This window comes from Sinocyclocheilus anshuiensis, unplaced genomic scaffold (genome assembly GCF_001515605.1).
Source record: "Sinocyclocheilus anshuiensis isolate Anshui unplaced genomic scaffold, SAMN03320099.WGS_v1.1 scaffold183, whole genome shotgun sequence".
NCBI classification, from domain to species: Eukaryota; Metazoa; Chordata; class Actinopteri; order Cypriniformes; family Cyprinidae; genus Sinocyclocheilus; species Sinocyclocheilus anshuiensis.
Window position 1 is genome coordinate 5,232,313 of NW_015548309.1, and position 18,923 is coordinate 5,251,235.

Genomic DNA, 18,923 nt, shown 5'->3' on the forward strand with positions numbered 1-18,923 from the left:
CATTCTTTTTCAGATTATAGTGATGAGAACGAGGTTCTTTGAATTACTATAAGTACTGTCAAATAATATTCTAAAATAATCCTCATTTTCAGACCTTACAATATAATGAAAAGTTTGAAACTTTTAATGAAAATGGTAACCTTTGGGGAAACAATCATATCTCACTTACACTTTTATCAACTATTGGTATTCACAGGTCAAACAAAAGAATAATTATTGGGAATTAAGCAGCTGACAGCCAGGAAAACTAATTTATTATAGTGGCAAAATCAAATGCTGGGGGCTTTGATCCCTACTGAGATGAGGAGTGTAAGTAGGCTACAGTTTCATTAAGTGTTTTTCAGTTTGCTCTGCTGCACTTTTGATTTAGTCTCGATTTGTAATTATCTCTACGGGCATGCCTCTGATTAAATTCAAGATTTAGGTCAGTGAAATTTTGTATGTGACATACATGTCATGTGTTTATCAAAAAAAAAAAGCATGTACTCAGATTACATAAACTGATGCCAGAAAACACTTTGTCTTGACACGTGTTGTCATTTACTTGTTTTACAGTTAAGCAAAGGGATAACTTTTTTTTTACCTTTTATTTGTTCCAGTCCAGAGAAGGACCTGAAGAACTCCCTTCAGCCATATGAAGCAGCTTACCTGTCCAAGTCTCTGTCCCGCCTCTTTGACCCCATCAATCTTGTGTTCCCTCAAGGGGGCCGAAACCCACCCTCTAATGATGAACTTGACAGCATCATAAAAACAATAGCCAGGTACACCTCCAATATGCATAATATATCATAACTCTGTTCCATCATCATTTCCCTACTGTGCCACTATGCTGTCTTCTAAGAAACCTCATTTTGGCCCAATGTTAAGGAAGCATTGCATGTGTCCTTCATGGAGAAGGCGATCCCATAATGCACTGCACGCATTAGAAGTCGAGAGAAATGTCAATAATAAATTTAGTTACATTTTGTAAAATACTGAAATTGACTAAAGGACTAATAATGGACTGGAAAATATATAGTGATTAGACTAACCATAAGCAGACTGCTGACTGTTTTTACTGACTGTAATTTGTTAACAGTTGATCCTATATGTTGTTTTTGCACGTTAGTGAGCTGAATGTTGCATCGGTGGATTCCGACCTGACGATCGCAGTAGCCAAGAACGCCGCCAAGACTGTGCAGCTTTTCTGCGTCAAGTCAGAGCAGTTGGTAAGACACACACAGAGATAATGAGCTAGGCTGAGCGGGAGGCTGTCTGCTCTCATGCCCCTCAACCCAGCCAGGGAGGTGACACACACGGTCGGCTACTGAGCTCATTATGATAGCCGATGTAGGGTGGGGCTCATCTCAACAAGCGTCAGAGAATCAGAGCACCTGCTGAGAGCCGTGACCTGGACAAGCGGCAGGGCAGATTCCACCCTCCCTAGTTAGAAGTGCTAGTTGATTTGGTACATAAACAGAAGCCACACAAATCAGGCAAAGGTGGGGTCGAGAATGCAATGCTTGGTCGGTAGTTGGTCAACCAAAAAATAAATACCAGTAGTTGGAGGACAAATCGGTTTGCAACACAATATTCATGCTATTAGTTTACTAAATGTACTTCTCTGCTGTTATATTGGGGTTCATAGATGTGTGCTGCTTGTGTGCTAAGCAATTGAAGTGGTCAGAGTGGCTTAAGTCTCAATCTCACTGTCAGTAGTGATCCACATTGAGTTACATGAAGATAACAGCCCTCACAAACTTTACGAAGAGATCCTTAATAAATAAATCAGTAGATCTGTAGAATTTGAGTTATTTGATATTTGAGAATTTGAGATTTGAGTTAACTACAAAGCCAAACTGGCTTTACAAGTGAGTGAATCCTTTCATTCCTTAAAGGGTTACTTACTCCACCCCAAAATGAAAATTTTGTCATTAATCACTTACCCCCATGTCGTTCCAAACCCGTAAAAGCTTCGTTCGTCTTCGGAACACAATTTAAGATATTTTGGATGAAAACCGGGAGGCTTGTGACTGTCCCATTGACTGTCAAGTAAATTACATTGTCAAGGTCCAGAAAAGTATAAAAGACATCGTCAGAATAGTTCATCTGCCATCAGTGGTTCAACTGCAACGTTGTGAAGCGACGAGAATACTTTTTGTACGTGGGAAAAAAAAAAAAACTTTATTCAACAATTTGTCTCCTCTGTGTCTCTCCGCATCACCGTAGCGCCATTTTGAAGAATATCCGCTGAACGCAAGCAGCGTACGCTCTTCTGTGTCAGCCGCAACACAAGGATACGTTTTCTACGGGTATTTACGCTTTGATTTGAAAGAAAACAGCGCATCCGTGCAGCGCGGCTGACATAGAATAGCGTACGCTGCTTGCGTTCTGCGAATATTCTCCAAAATGGCGCTACGGTGATGCCACTTTAATCTGTCTCATTTCAGTTAAATGTGTCCTGCTCTCCAAAGATTATGCAGTTGACTTCTGAGATAAACAAAAAATGTTTTAAAGACAACATGAAGTCCAAATTTACTCTATTTACTTTCTTGAAACCTGGAGATATCAAGCAATTTAAAAACTGTAATTTCCAAACAAAGTCATGAAAATATTTGTAGCGAAATTATTTTTAAGGTGTACTCTGCTCTAAATATTTCATCATCTAGAACAAGAGCAGTCAACCTGCTTGTAATTTTCAGTAATCATGAACACCTTGGTTAGGTTGTTTAGTTATGTTTGATTATGGCCTGAGAACGGGTTAGGGTTAGGCAGGATGCTAGCTCTTCATTAACAGGGTTGAAATTATTTAATTGTCTACAAGTATTATAAACGTTTTCTAAGTATTATAAAATCCAGTCTGACTCTACATTATTTCTTGCTGAATACTGTTTCACTCTGAACATTATGGAGGTTCAGTGTTTCAAACACTGATTCATGTTATCCAACTCGTTTTATTTTCCTCTTAGCTGTTTAAATTGGCTCGAAATGACCCAACTTGTTCATGTAGGTCTATCTCCATTCACTGTGAGCTGAAGGTGTGATTGATTGTGCCTGGCCAGGGAGGGTGTGATTGGATTAGTCCGGTGTCTGTCCTCGAATCACTGGCCCACTGACTTGATCTGTCTTATGTCAGCAAGCAGATGAATAACGAGGGTTTGGTTCTGTTCTTTCCTGCATGATGAGCCATCAGAACCCTATGTACTCAATTCAAGGTCAGTTCAGGGCCAAACCTTGACCTCTCCTTGGACTTACTTCTGGAAATGATATCATAGTACTATATTGCATAAATCTTTCAAGCAGTAGGAAATATGTCCTCACAATATAGGGAAAAAGAAGTTCTCCCAGTCAAGACACAGATGGTTTCTTTTTTATTAAACCCAGCTTAACACAGGCAGCAAACAGACTCCATCTGTTAATGGATGGATATAAATGAAGACAAAGTGAAGGACTGTATCTCTATTGACCTCTCATATCCTTCCTGCTATGATAATGGAATGGGTCTTAAACCAACTCCGATCCACAGATTTACACTGAGTGCACTTGCAGGGAGAATGATTTCCGAAATGTAGAAAAAATTGCTGCCCAATGTGCCATATAGTTGGTAGCCCCAGGCTTTAAAGAATGCTTCTTGCATCAGAGAATCTCTCCGTATGATTCATCTGAGCTGTAGCTAGTGTCCTGATGATGGACATTGTCACCGTCCAATCAGTTGATCCCATGGAAGCGGGTCATTCCCAGCTTTCTTCAGTTCTGTTCCTTAGAAATCCTGTATGGTTTTACTTATACGGACAGAAAAAAAAAGTGAAAGTCATCATTTATTCACCCTTATATTGTTCCAAACCCATAAGACTTTAGTTCATCTTTGAAACACAAATTAATATATTTTTTTAATGAAACTTAATTCTAAGATCTTCTAAGTTTTGGTTACCTGGACCTCTCATATCCTTCCTGCTGTGATAATGGAATGGGACTTTAACCAACTCCGATCCACAGATTTACAGAGTGCACTTGCAGGGAGAATGATTTCCGAAACGTGGATAAAATTGCTGTCATTTTATCTGACAGGTTTCTGTCACTCCACTGAAAGTCCAGGTAACCAAAACTTAGAAGATCCAAAAAGATCATAAAGGCTTCATAAAAGAAATCAATATGAAAAGAGTGGTTTAATACAAATCTTGTGAAAAGATACAATCACTTCATATGAAGTATAGTCTTTTTTGGTTACCTGGAGTTTCAATGGAGAAACAGAAACCTCAGGTTTCATTATAAATATCTTAATCTATGCCTTGAAGATTAACCACTTATGGGTTTGGAACAAAATAAGGGTAAGAAAATTATGACAGAATTTAAATTTGTGGGTGATCTATCCCTTTAAACTATAGTTACAATAACTAATGGACATTCTCCCTAATGGATTTTTTTTTTGTTTTTTGTTTTTTTTCAGAAAATAGGTCAGTGTTTGAGTTTTAAAGTAGCTTCCTATAATCTGGTTTTGCTGCAGGGGAAATATTTGACAACGGTGCACTTCCATGAGGATTACAGAAATATACGAATGTTTTGGGTCTTCAGACAGGTTTACCGCAGACCTAGGGTCACACAGCAGTTAATCTCATAAAGCTTCATTATTGTATTGGACTGCAGATATACACCGGAGGCTATGCTTTTATTTAACATCGGGTGTGAAGGAGCAACCCACCTCGAATGTTCACTAGTGTTGCTGCACCTCACTTGGCATCTCCACACCTGCCATGGGAAACGTTAATTAACCGTTGCCTTGCCATTTTTAGACTGTTGCCATGGTAGCCCTGCTGCCACTATCCTATGTGGCTTTTCCTCGCAGGCCATGTGTGATATTTTTTTCTCCCCAATTGTATTTCCCCAGCCCCCTACCTTTGATGAGAGGTGTGATGTCTTGGAGGTTGTGCTGCCTTTGTACGAGTTCGACTTTGAGTTGTTTTGTCTGTAGCGGCTGTTTGTTTATGTCAGGAGGCAGCAAGGCGGCACGAATATGTGTTTGTGTGCTGTGGTTTGCTCGTGACTGAGACAGCCTTTCTCTTGTTAGTTCCTGTGGTGTGGCACTGAGCGGGGCAAATCCTTCTTCTTTTTCGTCTCCCTGTTGCTCGCCCTCCAACCCACAATGCCAGCTGCTTCTGCTGTCTGAGCTCCATGGTGACGCCTGTGTCTCAGCATGCTGACCGCTGTGCCACCACTGAGCAAAGCGCTTCTGACCTCAGACGAACACTGGGACATCTGGGGAAATTAGTGGGAGCCTGCGGTCTCCTCGCTTTTGATGTTGACTCCTTGATTATTTACTCAAGTCTTTGGTTGTGATGCTTAATATTGTTTAATCTCTTTTTTCTTCCTTCCTTCCTTCTTTCTTCTTTCTCTCAGCTGTGTACACAAGGGGATGCCAGTCAGGTGATCGGACCCCTGACGGAGGGTCAGAGGAGAAATATTGCCGTAGTGAACTCTCTGTTCCGCCTACAGCAATCTGTGGCTAAAGTAAGAACACCAGCTCTCATTCAAGACACTATAGTTACTATAGTTCACTCCACAATGCAGAATTCTGTCATTTATTCACCCTTGTGTCATTCCAAGCCCATATAACTTACTTTCTTCCAAGAAGCATTTAGTTTTTTTTTTTTTTTTGTGCGTGCGTGCGTGCGTGTGTGTGTGTGTGTGTGTGTGTGTGTCATTTTAAAAGAATGTCCTAGGTACTAAGTGAATGGGGTCAGATGCTCGAGATCCAAAAAAAAAAAAAAACACTAAATCTACTATAAAAGTAATGCAAATGACTTCAATATATTTGAATACACACTGCTCCAAGACATTTGAGAGGTGCAGTAAATGGAAAGTTAAAAAAAAGTTTGGTCTGTTCCTCACACAAAGCTATGATATAGCTTTTACATGAAATACAGTCCAGAAGATCTAAGAACTACTTATACGGTCCCTATTGATTATCATTGTTTTGTAAATAGCTCTCTGGACATTCTGCTAAACATCCTTTTTGTGCTTCCCATATTAAAAAGTATAAAAATAATGTATGGTGAGTAAATGGTAACTATCCATTTAAAACTATTAAAAGCATAATAAACACATAGTTATTCAGTTAGTTTTATGGTTCAGTCTGTCTAAATTTCTTTCTTTAGTTGATGTCTGGATAATGAGAAGTTTTGGTTTGGCGTCCCATAGATTTTTTGCCATTATGTGCTTCCCAAAACTGTTTTATTAACAGATGATTGTAAGAATTCACTCAGCAGGATGTATGAAATCACTGTTCCATGCCAAGGAAAGGTTTTGTGGGGTGTTTAAATAGAAGTCAGCGTGAAATTATTATAGAGTCCTGCTGTATTATAAAACTCCTCTATGTGCGGAAAACAGTCCACCTGTCTATAAAGAGCATATGGCTGCAGTGCCTTTACTCAGTCTTTTCTCAAGAGAGAGTCTTGAGAAACTGCAGATTCACCACCAGTCATATCTGTACAATATGAGTGGTGATATTTCACAAGTGGCTTTTTTAGCACCAGCTGATGTAGTTCCCGGGCTGGCCCATTAAAAAAACATGCCAGCAGCAGCCAAAGCTTATTCCTTGCTCGTGGGATTAATAAGGTAATAAAAAGAGATTTCTCTATGATTAAATATTTAAATTGGAGGTGATCAAAGTTTTACTGGTGAAAAGTGAAGGTACTTGTTTCAGTAAGATTATAATTTTTTTGGGCCTGAACTTTGAGTGAAGACAGGAATTACTGTTCAGGGGCTCTAAACGTTGAATGATTGCTGACTTTGAGTTGTTTTCAGGTTATATCTGGACTGGGTACCTTCCCTCCTGCAGCAGAGCAATCGCTCACAGCATCTTTAGAGGTAAAACACAAGACACCACAAAATCACTACAAAGATCATACGAGGGACATACGTAATTAATATAGCTTCTTGACTAAAATAACAATATGCATTCTGCTAGAAACATCACGACCTGGAGATGCATGTTAATAACGGTGTAAAAGGGGCTTCATTACACATAAGTCACATTAGTAATATCAGACATCTTTTTGGTTTGAATATCAGCTCACAGCAGGTAATGTCCTCTATTCACAACATTCAGTTCATAGTGCTTTTTCAGCAACAAGTGCACTGCACTATTTAAGCAGATAGTGGTGCATGATACACCATCAAGCTGTGATAGACAGATTAACAGGTGAGCACACGGGACAATGAACAAAGGGTCAGAATTTGGATAGAGATGCTGCAGCCATACACAAACACACACAGAGTCTGGAGGTGGTTTTGGAAAGCAATTGGGTAAACATTGAGCTGCTCTGAATTCAGCGTTCTCTCTCCCCTGAGGTAAATTGGCTGAATTCAGATGAAATCAGATGAGTAAACTGGTCATTCTCTTCCCCTTCGTCTCTTTTAACAAAACCTGCCATCTGTACGGATACGCACACACGCTTTAACCCATGATCTTTAAGTCTAAACAACAGTTCAAGGTGAAAACACATTACCACACTTTACCACCCGCTGTCCTCAGAGTTGAGGTATGCTCTCCTCCCATGCAGGGCATGTGATCTCGATATCCCTGTCCCAAATGGCTCACATGATGTGGACGTACTTGTGGCCTTCATTTGCACATGACTTATAAAGTCCATGAAAGCATAGTTATTTTACAGTTCAGAAGAGCACCCCCTATGCCCCCTTTGGAAAGTGTGCTACTTGTCAGAGGCTTATCCCAAATGGACCTGCATCACCAGCTACAAGTGCTAGTTCTGCTCCTCCCCGTTCCTCAACACATCGCACTAGGAACTGTTCTGAGCCAAACACAACTAAACGCACCAGAACGAAACGGGCCGCAAGCACCACCCAAGATCCAGCTGCCACTCTGGGTAAAGAATGACGGGAAAGCGGAGTCTGCCGAGTACGTGACTACCAACTTTGTTGTGAAGGAGTTTAGGAAGAAGAGATGTGCAGCGGAGATTTGCTCTTTATCTCCAGCTTGCAGGGGATTTTGCAGATGACCGGCCCTATTTGGTCAGAGAGACCTATTGGGTTTGCATTGATGTCACTCAGAGATAGAGAGCCGGATAAGAGCCTAGGACGAGGGGGGCCAGCTGCAGTGACACACACGATGGTCAGACTGATGTCCCATCAGCAAATGTCAGGCAATCACATGGGAGGAGGGAGAGCAGATGTTAGTGCCAGTCACCATGCGACCATGTGAGGAAATACTACATGAACCAATAACCTTCAAAAGAACAAATATTTTACGCACATCGAATTAACGTCTGACTGACTGTTGTCTTGCTTAATTTTGTGTTTTGTTGTTTAACCGCTTACCTGTCACCCCCCTACTTTTGAACATAGACGTGAAAGTGCACTATCCAAACTTAAATTGTTATAATTAATGAACGCTTTGGAATAATTAGACCCAAGACTCTTTTTAAAGAAGACAATCAGCAGATTATTGTGGAAGTGAAATAATTTCAAAATATGAAACTATCATAAAGTTATAGAATTTTAAATTTACTGTAAAGAAAATGCAATGTACAATTTTTATTTTATTTTATATAAGTAATATTTTTCATAACAGGTTTTACTGTAAAATTGCTATAAAAATAAAGCCTTATGTCTAAATAAGTTATGTTCCAAATTTGAAGTTTATATAAAAAAAAATTGAGGTTCCTGTGAGATTTTATTTAGGGCATTATACCACAAACAGCCACCGGGTGACACCCAAACTCCATTGAAATTTTTTGATGCATTTTTCTGTCACAAATGTCTAAATTTCTGTTAATATTCTATCACAAAATAACTACCAAATATGGAATCTTGAGACCTTTCCAACGATATGTATTTTGTCAAGATTATAAAAACATTTGATTGTAAAATATGGTAATACATTTTGTAATATGACACTTGACACCTCCCACTTAGGGGGAGGAGACCGCCAAAAGATTTTAAAGTACCATTTCCATGATAACGCAATGTCCGATTTCAAAAAGGTTTTCACTGGATGAATTTTGAGTTTTTAATCTTTCAAATGATTTAGGGTGATTACTAAAACATTTGATGTTATGGCGGTGGGCCGGTGACACTTAAGGGGTTAATTCATATTCAATTCAATTCAAGTTTATTTGTATAGCGCTTTTCACGATGCAAATCGTTGCAAAGCAGCTTTACAGAAAATTAAAGTTTCTACATTATATTTAGTAATAGTTTATCAGTGGTGACTATCTGAAGTTGATGTCCATATGGCAGAAATATACAGTAAAAATCAAGCAGTTAGTTAATGACATGTAATCAAACGTGTTCATTAGTTAACTTAAAGTTTTTGTGTCTTGCAGTCAGTTCAGGCTCTGATGAGTAGTGCCGTTCAGCCACTGCTAAATTCTGTTACCGACTCTGTCGAAGCAATACTCATTACTATGCACCAGGAGGATTTCTCTGGGTAAGCAAGCAACACATGCACTATATTACCCTAACCCTGCATACACTGCATACAGCTCAGTATATACTTTTATATATTGCGTACCATTCCATGTAAGGCTACTCAGTCTGCATAAACAGTAGTATGTTACACTGTTAAACAACCTCAGTAGTGTCCACTTATCATCTTGGAAATTTAATATGGTTATTTTTTAGGTTAAGTGCAAAGCATTGTGGGATACAGTATTCCATGCCGTAGGGTTTTTCCTAAAGGACTAGTTGTCCTAAAAAGTATTCAACTAGTTAGCCTCATGCCATGCAGCATCGGTGCTCTGCAGCTGAAAAGTGAGAAACCTAACACTCCAGGTTGACTCATTTTTCACATATATATATTTGACCATTTCAAAATATCACACAAAACAAATGAGAGATGTCAAAATTGGGATTTATGGTTGTACAAAGACCGTGTTCTCCCCTCGTGGGCTTTTTCTCAAACATTAACATGACATTTGGGATTATGTGCCCTATTTAGATTTGTTGAGGGAAGTTATGAGACCAGGCCTCTCTCAGCTCACCATATTTCAACATAAGTTGTTTCTTAAAGCATAGACAGTGTGTAATGGGTGTGCTGTTGTCATAGTTCTTTACCATTTAAAAAAAAAACAGTTTTGATGGCACTGCCAGTATTTTTAAGTTTAGAAATCACAATGCTACGATGACAGGGTTATAAAATTTTATACTAGTTGCTAAATTAGTTTTTATTTTATTATGATTTCCTCATGTTCAGTCTTTAAACCTTACAAATCTCCATTCAGTTATTCATGTCCTCATGCTGAAAGACTCAGACTGCCATGAGACTGCAGATAAATGAACACCCTCATGATGTGGGGATGTACATGTGTGTTTTTGGCTGTTATAATGGACACATTCCCTGAAGATTCTCTTCTGCATTCATCTCTCGTTTCCTCTTGCACTTGCTGGGTGGTCCAGTGAATACAACAGAGAGTGATGTGCCAGCGTTTGATAACATTTAAACGGTCACCCCGGTGATTCAGCGTGGCTTCTTTTGTCCACATCTCTCGTCCCCTCAGGGCCACTGGAGTCAGGCTTGGTGGGCTTGTTTTATTTCTGTCCCCGCTGTTGGGCACTCCTGAGGGAAGACAGCAGAGAAATAAGCATGCTATAGAGACAGCTTTGTCCAGAAACACCCCCAGTTTCACCCTGTCGGCAGAAGCCACTCAAAAGAGTTTTCCTCGTTTGGAGATGAGCTCAAAGGGTGAATCTCACAAAATCAATGTCTGAGTCATATTTCAGTCCAAAATGGAAAGAAATAAATCTAAAATATATATTGCATAAAAATTAACTATCATTTAAGGTATAGTTTTGTGAAAACACATTACTTAAACTATAGTTTTTATGAAAGTGTTCACATATCATGGTTATATATATAATAGTATGTCATGGTATTTATAATAGTGCCTATGATGTATGCTGATTTTTTTTTTTATTAAAAATGATCAATCTATTATAGTATTTGTACTCAAATATAGTAAATACATGCTGCATTACAGTAAAAATAATACAAAATTTAAAATTATATAAAAAATGCACATTACAATGATGAAAATTAAATGTGCTTAATTGAAGCAAGAAAATAATTGCTTTAATTGGATCCTAACACATTCATGTTTTTATTATTTTGATTTTAAGGTAAAATATTTACAAATATAACGTTATCGTAAGATTCACCCAAAAACTGACTGTCACTTGCTAAAAGGCATTAACACAACCTCCGTTTTCTGACATTGTGTGTGTGTGTGTTCCAGTAGCTACACATTTATGATATTGATTATACGACAAAGGAAATCAATGTGTTGCTTGTAGCTGTAGTCTATACTCACATTACAAGATTACAGTACACTTGTGTGTGTGTGTGTGTGTGTGTGTGTGCACGCTCAGTTCTTTACCAGCAGGTGGCCGTCTGGACGTGCCATGCTCTCTGTACATGCGTGAGCTGCAGGGCTTCATCGCACGCGTGATGAACGACTACTTCTGTCCGCTGCAGTGTCTGGACTTCCTGTACGATAGTACGGAGAACATCGCCCAGCGCGCCATCACCCTCTTCATCCGCCACGCCAGCCTCTTGCGCCCACTCAGTGAGGGAGGGAAGATGAGGTCGGCGGCTGACTTTGCTCAGGTGAGAAAAATGAGGGTCAGCCTTCCTTATTCATCTCTCTTACTGAATCTGTGGCTCTCACCGATTTTCTTTTGTACATGAAAAGTAAATGGGAACTGAGGCTGTTCCAAAATGACCAAAAAAACGGCAGAAAATTGGTCCTTCTAAAGTGTTTTATATTAGCTTTCTGTGGAAAAACAAGCAAAATGTAAGCATTTAATAATTGAAAATTCACTGTAGCTCTCAAATTAAATACATGTTGCCTTTAAACCAAATAATTAACTCAAAAGTGAAAACTCACCCTCATGTTGTTTCAAATCTGTTTTCAAAATTCTTTCATCATTGAAACACAAAGTAAATGAAAGCTGGGGCTCCCAAGCTCCAAAATAGCAAGAAAAAACACCAGTCGTTTTTCTGAAGTCTTCTGATCTCATACATCAGCTTTCTGTGAGAAAAAGAGCAAAATTTAAACATTTATCCACTAAACATTCACCAATATATCAAATATATTGTACCTTTACACCAAATAATTAATTCAAAAGGAAATTGAAAATTGTGTCATCATTAACTCTCATGTTGTTTAAAATCCGTATTCAGATTTATTTCATCAATTAACCACAATGTAAATGGGAACTGTGGCTGTCAAGCTCCAAAATGACAAGAAACACCATAAAAATTGTCCTTCTGAAATCTTCTGATGTTGTACATTAGCTTTCTGTAAGAAACAAGCAAAATATAAGCATTCATTTACTGAAAATTCAATGTAGATGTCAAATCAAATATATGGTGCCTTTAGACCAAATAATTCATTCAAAAGTGAAAATTCTGCCATTATTTACTCACCCTTATACTGTTTCAAATCCGTATTTAACTTCCTTTCGACCATGAAACATGAAGTAAATGGGAAGTAGGGATGTCAAGCTCCAAATAACAACAAACACCAAACTTATTTTTCTTTAGTCTTCTGATGTCATACTTTCTATGCATTCAATTCAAGCATTTTTTCACTGAAAATTCACTGTAGCTCTTAAATACATGGCGTCTTTAGACTTGTCACATTATGTTTGACGTCACAAGATGCAAAGACATTTGAGGTAATTGATATCCATCCTGATGCGAAGTGACTAGATGCATCATGTTTAAGTTTTACAGTCAAGTTCTTATGCGTCTAGAAAGCAGTGACTCTTTGCATCTGTGAGTGAACATCTCTCATGCGCGTGTGTTACAGATGGAGTTAGCAGTGGCTCCTCTCTGCAGACGGGTTTCAGACCTGGGGAAGGCGTACCGTCTCCTGCGATCTTTCAGGTGAGTACAGTCTGGATGATGTCAGGTGACCTTATCTTCCTGTCCTCGAGTGACTGCAAGCAGCTTCTGATGTCACACTCAGAGCAATTTTGTGTCTAATTTTTCACACAAATGCTCTCAATTTGTGTTATACTTTGTCCCTGTCCTTCCCCCGCTGAGACAAAGAGGTCGCCTGGAGTCTTCCCTCTGAAAATTGCTGTTAATTAACGATGAGAAAGAGAGAGAGAAAGGAAGGTTATTAATGGAGATGCTTGACTGATTAGCTGAGGAGAAGTCAGTGTCAAATGATCTGTCCGGATAATGCTCTAATGCTCACCTTCAATTGCTCCTTTATTGTGTGACTCATGACAGCTCCACGTTCTTGGTCTTGATTTATCGGTGCACATTATTCCAAATAAAGTTTTCTGTTGTAATCTTTCGTCAGAATGTAATAACTTGCATGCTTACCGCTTACATGTTTTTTCTGTTTCAAACTCTTTGCAAAGCAGCATTATGTATAAATGTGAACAGTGATGCGTTAATGCTTCGGTTTTAGCTGGAATAGTTTTTTTGGACCTGAGAGGAAGTTGGCATTTAAGGTTTTACAGGACAATGAACTGGTGTCTCATGTTATGAACAACTTAACGTTCAGGTTTGATTAAGCCGGCATGCATTCTCCATACTTCCTCCAGGCAATCTAATAAACAGCAGTGAGGTCTCACAGGATAGCTAATCAAATTAAACCACTGCCATCGATGCCAGCTCTGGGAGCGACTGCCGTGCCTGGATCCCTCATGAGCAAGGCCCGATTCCCCACTAGCAACTTTATTTTACTCAATGAGCATGTGTGTAAGCATGCAAAATGATGTCTGGCAACCACAGGAGAAAGATGTTATTACAAGAGAGTCTTAAGATAGAGATATAATTATTAATATGGAGATATTTGTCTTGTTTGATCACTGTTGAGGGACCGCAGACGGCAAGTGATTACATTTTCGACCCAAACCGAGGTGCAACTTGTAAATGGCATTGGTTTCTTTTCCATACTCATAAGCTTGTTTGATTAAATATAGCCTCGCAGCTAATACAGTACAGGGACACAATTACCCTCTAGATGTGTGTTTAAATTTGGAGTTGATTCATGAAAGAATCTTGTGACCTTTCCTCTGTTGACTTGGGTTGCACATGAAAAGGATGTTTGCTATGGAAATATCAGTACTACTACTACTATTGTAGAGGCTTCTGTCTTTTGCATCCTTGTTACTTTACCCTTTTATTGCTGGCTGAGCAAAACTGGTTGCACTATTACTTACCGCACTTTTACTTACCCAAGCAATCGGATGTACCCATTTTGGCTGGTGAACCATAAAATGCATAGACTTGCATTGTTTTCCATTCATGAAAATAGTGATGCAATTAAAATGATTTGAAATAAGACTCATATTTTGATAAGATTCACTTTACGATCTCATTATATTGAACAATCTGTACTTACCACAGCTTGTTGAGTAGAAGTGGCTTTTACTTACCCAAGTAATTGGATGTGCGATTTCCAGCTGGTGAACGATAACGTGTGTATAGACTTGCATTGTTTTCCATTTATAAAATAGTGGTGCAGTTAAAATAATTTCAAATAAGTTTCACTTAATATTTTATAGTATTAAAACACTACACTGGCACAAAAATAAATCCCAGTTTTGACTGAAACGGGGACTTTTTTCTGTTACTGAAATATCATTCACATCTTGCCAGCAGTGAGTAGATATCTGCTGTGAACCCGCTGGAGGACGTCATTTGAGCTCCACTTTAACATGTCACAGACATTTGGTGTATTTTATTGGACGTTTTTTCATATGCAGCTACCTTCCAAATCTTCAGCATTCATTTCAGGCTCTAAATTACACCCGGATTGTGATTCCTGGTGAATATGAATATATTTGTCTGTCTCTGTTTCAGACCGCTGCTGTTTCAAACCAGTGAGCACATCGCTAGCAGTCAAGCGCTGGGAGATTTGATTCCATACAGCACCATATTGCATTTCCTGTTCACTCGTGCCCCGGCTGAACTCAAATCACCACATCAGGTACACACACACACACACACACACACACACAGTCGCACTAATGCGGAGAGATGGAAACCTCTTGGTTATAGATCCTCAAGGATTGAGGTTTTAGGTTTGGGTGTTAGTGAGCAAAAGGCACACACACACACACACACACACACACACAGTCGAACTAATGCAGAGAGATGGAAACCTCTTGGTTATAAATCCTCAAGGATTGAGGTTTTAGGTTCGGGTGTTAGCAAGCAAAAGGTTTTTGAGGTCAGATCCTGTTTATTATGCCCTTGAGTGGGGCAATTCACCTCAAGTTGCCACATCGCGACTGTCCCTGTGATTGACCTACTGTAAGCTGCTTTAGATAAAAGCTTCTGCTAAATGACACATTTCATTTTGAGTGCTCGGACTGGAAAAGATGAAGATATTTTTAGCCATTTTATAAAATGAGGGTTGTCTAAAATTGCTTTGGCATGGGCGGATTTATAGAGCTTTTATGTACTACTAATACTGCTTTCCCTTATAAACAGCGAGCGGAGTGGTCGATCTCTCGCTATTCTCAATGGCTGGATGACCATCCATCAGAGAAGGACCGTCTCACTCTTATTAGGTAAGATCTAAGGCTCAAAACTGCAACTCCAATTCACCATTGCCACTGCTTTTTACAATAAACCTTTCCAGTGACACCCTCTGGTGGAAAACTAACGGCAGTTTGCATTAACTTGGTTAGTAGTTTAGTTTTCGCCTCTTTAACCCGTCAAACTAGAAATGTCAGGGTTCCCACAATCACAGAAAACCTGGAAATATCAGGGAATTTTAATAAAAAATTTAAAAATAAAATGCATTTCTGTGCATTTAGAAAGATCAGTTTCTTGCCAATTAAAAAAATTCCAAGTTGATGCAATGCATATATTTATGTATTCTATTAGAAATATTTATAGTCACTATGAAAATTTCCATGATATTTCTGTGGCATTTAAACATTTTATTTATTTCCATGATATTTCCAGGTTCTCCATTATTGTGGGGATCTTGACTGTGATTTCCAGATATAGAAAAATCACATTACACAATTACATTTTTCTGGTTATGCTCAGCTCTAAAATTTTTAATTGGCTAGAAATTGCATTTTATGAGTGCGAAGTTTCTCAAATTATTTTTAAAAATCCCTATTCATAGAAAACTCATGGAAATAATTCAGTAGTTCAGACCAGAACTGAATTTCTCAGTGCAACATCAGCGCCCTCTAGTGGTGCTCTGGAGAAAACAGCAGCTTTTCTTTGATCAGCGAAAGTAATTAAAATGTGACTTTCCTTTGTTGCAGGGGAGCACTGGAGGCATATGTGCAGTCTGTCCGAGCCAGGCAGGGGAAGGAGTTTGCCCCGGTGTATCCCATCATGCTCCAGCTGCTGCAGAAGGCCACGAGCGTGTCGTAGGATCTGCAAACACAGCCCTGTCTCATCAGAATAATGTAGACAGTTCGTCATAAGAATACACTCGTCTTCACCAAAAGAAGTCTTTATTATATTTCATAAGATTATTATGATTGTTTTGCTGAAGTCGGAAACTAATATGTGTAGGTTTACGATGTATTTTTTATGGGTTGTTTGGTTACTACTGGCTTTAAATATATCTACCTTCTTAACCAATATACAAATATTCATAAATAATGTGTTTTGCTGGATGCAGCAGAGTGAAAAATTAATTACTAAACACATTATGTAAATGTATAAATGCTGATTAAAGAATGTCTCATGATTTCATCACAGACATCTCATTCAGGTTTTGATTTATGACTATATCTCTGATTAGTTAGCTTTCACATATTTTTAGATATACAAAAAATGTTTGGATTACTTATAATTAATGCAATGACGTTCAGGCATTTTAATTTTGATTTAACTGTCCAAATACTAACCTTTGTTGGTGATATTCAAAACCGTGAAAGGAAAATTACACACTCTGGAGAAGGAAATGTATTTATCACTATCATATAGTTTTTAAATAAAAATAGATGGAGTTTTTGTTAAGTAACAGGTTGAGAGTTACTTAACTCAAACTTTTTTCCTTTGCCACCAGGAGCCGATCTTCAGAGACCAGAGATCCTCTTTTCATGTCTGTCTCTATCTTACACTCTTTTCACACTGTTTTATTTGACCTACATGGCACAATCACAGTAATATGCTGCTCTAAAACATTAATTCAACTTCTCTTTCTCTCCAATTTTACATAATCATGCAAATGTGATTCGTCCACTGCTCCTTGAAAAATTAAATGAATTTTGTGTGCGCTTCTCAAACAGACAGTCTGAAGTGCTTCACATTGCCATTTGATCTCATTTAAATAACTGATCATGACATATAAATGGCATTAAAGATGATGTAATGTAACATGCACCCAAACAAACCCCAGATATTTTAAGATTATTAAAATACATGTAAGATGGAAATTAGGCCTAAGTCTTACCCGGTATCTTATGGTATTTCAGCTCTCACAAAAGCAGTCTGAGGACGAAGACCTTGAATATAGATAAAAAGAGGCTTGAAAACTGCTGAAATAATTAAAAAAGCAATAATCTGATTGCTCTTAAAACATACAACAATAAATGCATTAGAAATGATGCTATACAGAGTGCATTAAGAGTAGGGCTGCAACAAGAGATTATTTTGATGATCGATTAATGATTATTACAACGATTAATCGACGATTATTTCATTAGTCAGTAGGCTTTGTTCTATTATTCTGCTTTTACAATTAGTTAAAATACTGAGTTGCACATATTCTGACTAATAAATAAAACAAGGTAATCACTTCAGCTTTGAAGAGAATGTCAAATGTCAAACAATTATATTACTATTGTACTATTAAAATTATTTTTTACAATACAAATAAATATATTTGGCACACAAATATATTGACAGACAGACTTTCTGACTGAACGATGCATCGTTCTGCCTAACATCTCCTTTTGTAAGTCATATATGGAACAAAATAAAGTACAAATTTTATTTCCGATAAATGATTTTATTCACATTAGCTCTCCTAAAACACCTTATAGTGTTCTATATATATATATATATATATATATATATATAGTGGATTCCCAAACTTTTTTTTGTCATATTTACTTGATGTACACCTGAGATTTTAAAATAAATATTTTAATAATTAAGCATCACATTTGCATGTTCACGGTTCTCTGACGTTGGTTAATATTCACATGAAATGCAGGTAACCATATAAAATATTTCATTTTGTAGTATTTTATTTTGATGTTCTTAAAATTATTTATTTTAATTGCACATTTAATCATTAGCTTCTCATTAAACTCACGAACCCCCTGCAGTTCCTTAATGAACCCCAGTTTGGGTAACTTTGACTTAATGTAGTTCATTAATGCGTTTCATTTTGTTAATTTTCATTCTGTTTCTATTTTTATATAAATACGGTAAAAGTTTATCCTATTTAAACCACTGTGACTAACGAGTTGGGTCAAAAGTAATCTAAAAGTAATCAAAAAGTACTCTTATTATATTACCTAAAATGTGCAATGTAATGGATTACGTTACTAACTACATTTTTTTGTCGTGTAATTTGGAATCAGATTACAATTTGTAAGTAATCTACCCAGCTCTGATGGCTACTAATCGTTTCAGCCCTAATTAAGAGTGAAATACAACAAACTTAAGTGAAGACATGCACCATTACATGAATGAATGAGATATTATATTGATCTGTTTTTACATATTTACTCATGCATATTTAGTTTTCTAGTTTAATTTTAGACAAGCATGTGTATATATGTATGCATGTTCATGTTTTATGACATTTGAACTGTGATGACTACGATACATCGGGTTTATACATTAGTCTATACATTATCTGTTTATTTCTGAGGGCTATTATTAAATATAGTATTCTATTTCTGTGATTATGACGTTGAAAGAGCGTTTATGTGGGGGTAGTTTGTGGGTGTGGGGTATCTTCTCATATTACACTCTT

General features: G+C 37.8%; 1 protein-coding gene across 1 annotated transcript in view; it reads left to right on the forward strand.

Moving 5' to 3' along the window:
* The window catches only part of LOC107656447 (conserved oligomeric Golgi complex subunit 5-like), a 64,036-nt gene extending 47,357 nt beyond the window's left edge, over positions 1-16,679 (forward strand). Inside the window, exons 13-22 of the mRNA XM_016444310.1 lie at positions 600-761; positions 1,109-1,208; positions 5,374-5,484; positions 6,781-6,843; positions 9,321-9,424; positions 11,362-11,599; positions 12,807-12,883; positions 14,819-14,945; positions 15,452-15,531; positions 16,246-16,679. Coding sequence (XP_016299796.1) covers positions 600-761; positions 1,109-1,208; positions 5,374-5,484; positions 6,781-6,843; positions 9,321-9,424; positions 11,362-11,599; positions 12,807-12,883; positions 14,819-14,945; positions 15,452-15,531; positions 16,246-16,357 — 1,174 coding nt within the window. The 3' untranslated portion in view covers positions 16,358-16,679. The remainder of the gene's footprint in view (positions 1-599; positions 762-1,108; positions 1,209-5,373; positions 5,485-6,780; positions 6,844-9,320; positions 9,425-11,361; positions 11,600-12,806; positions 12,884-14,818; positions 14,946-15,451; positions 15,532-16,245) is intronic.
* The last annotated feature ends 2,244 nt before the right edge of the window (positions 16,680-18,923 follow it).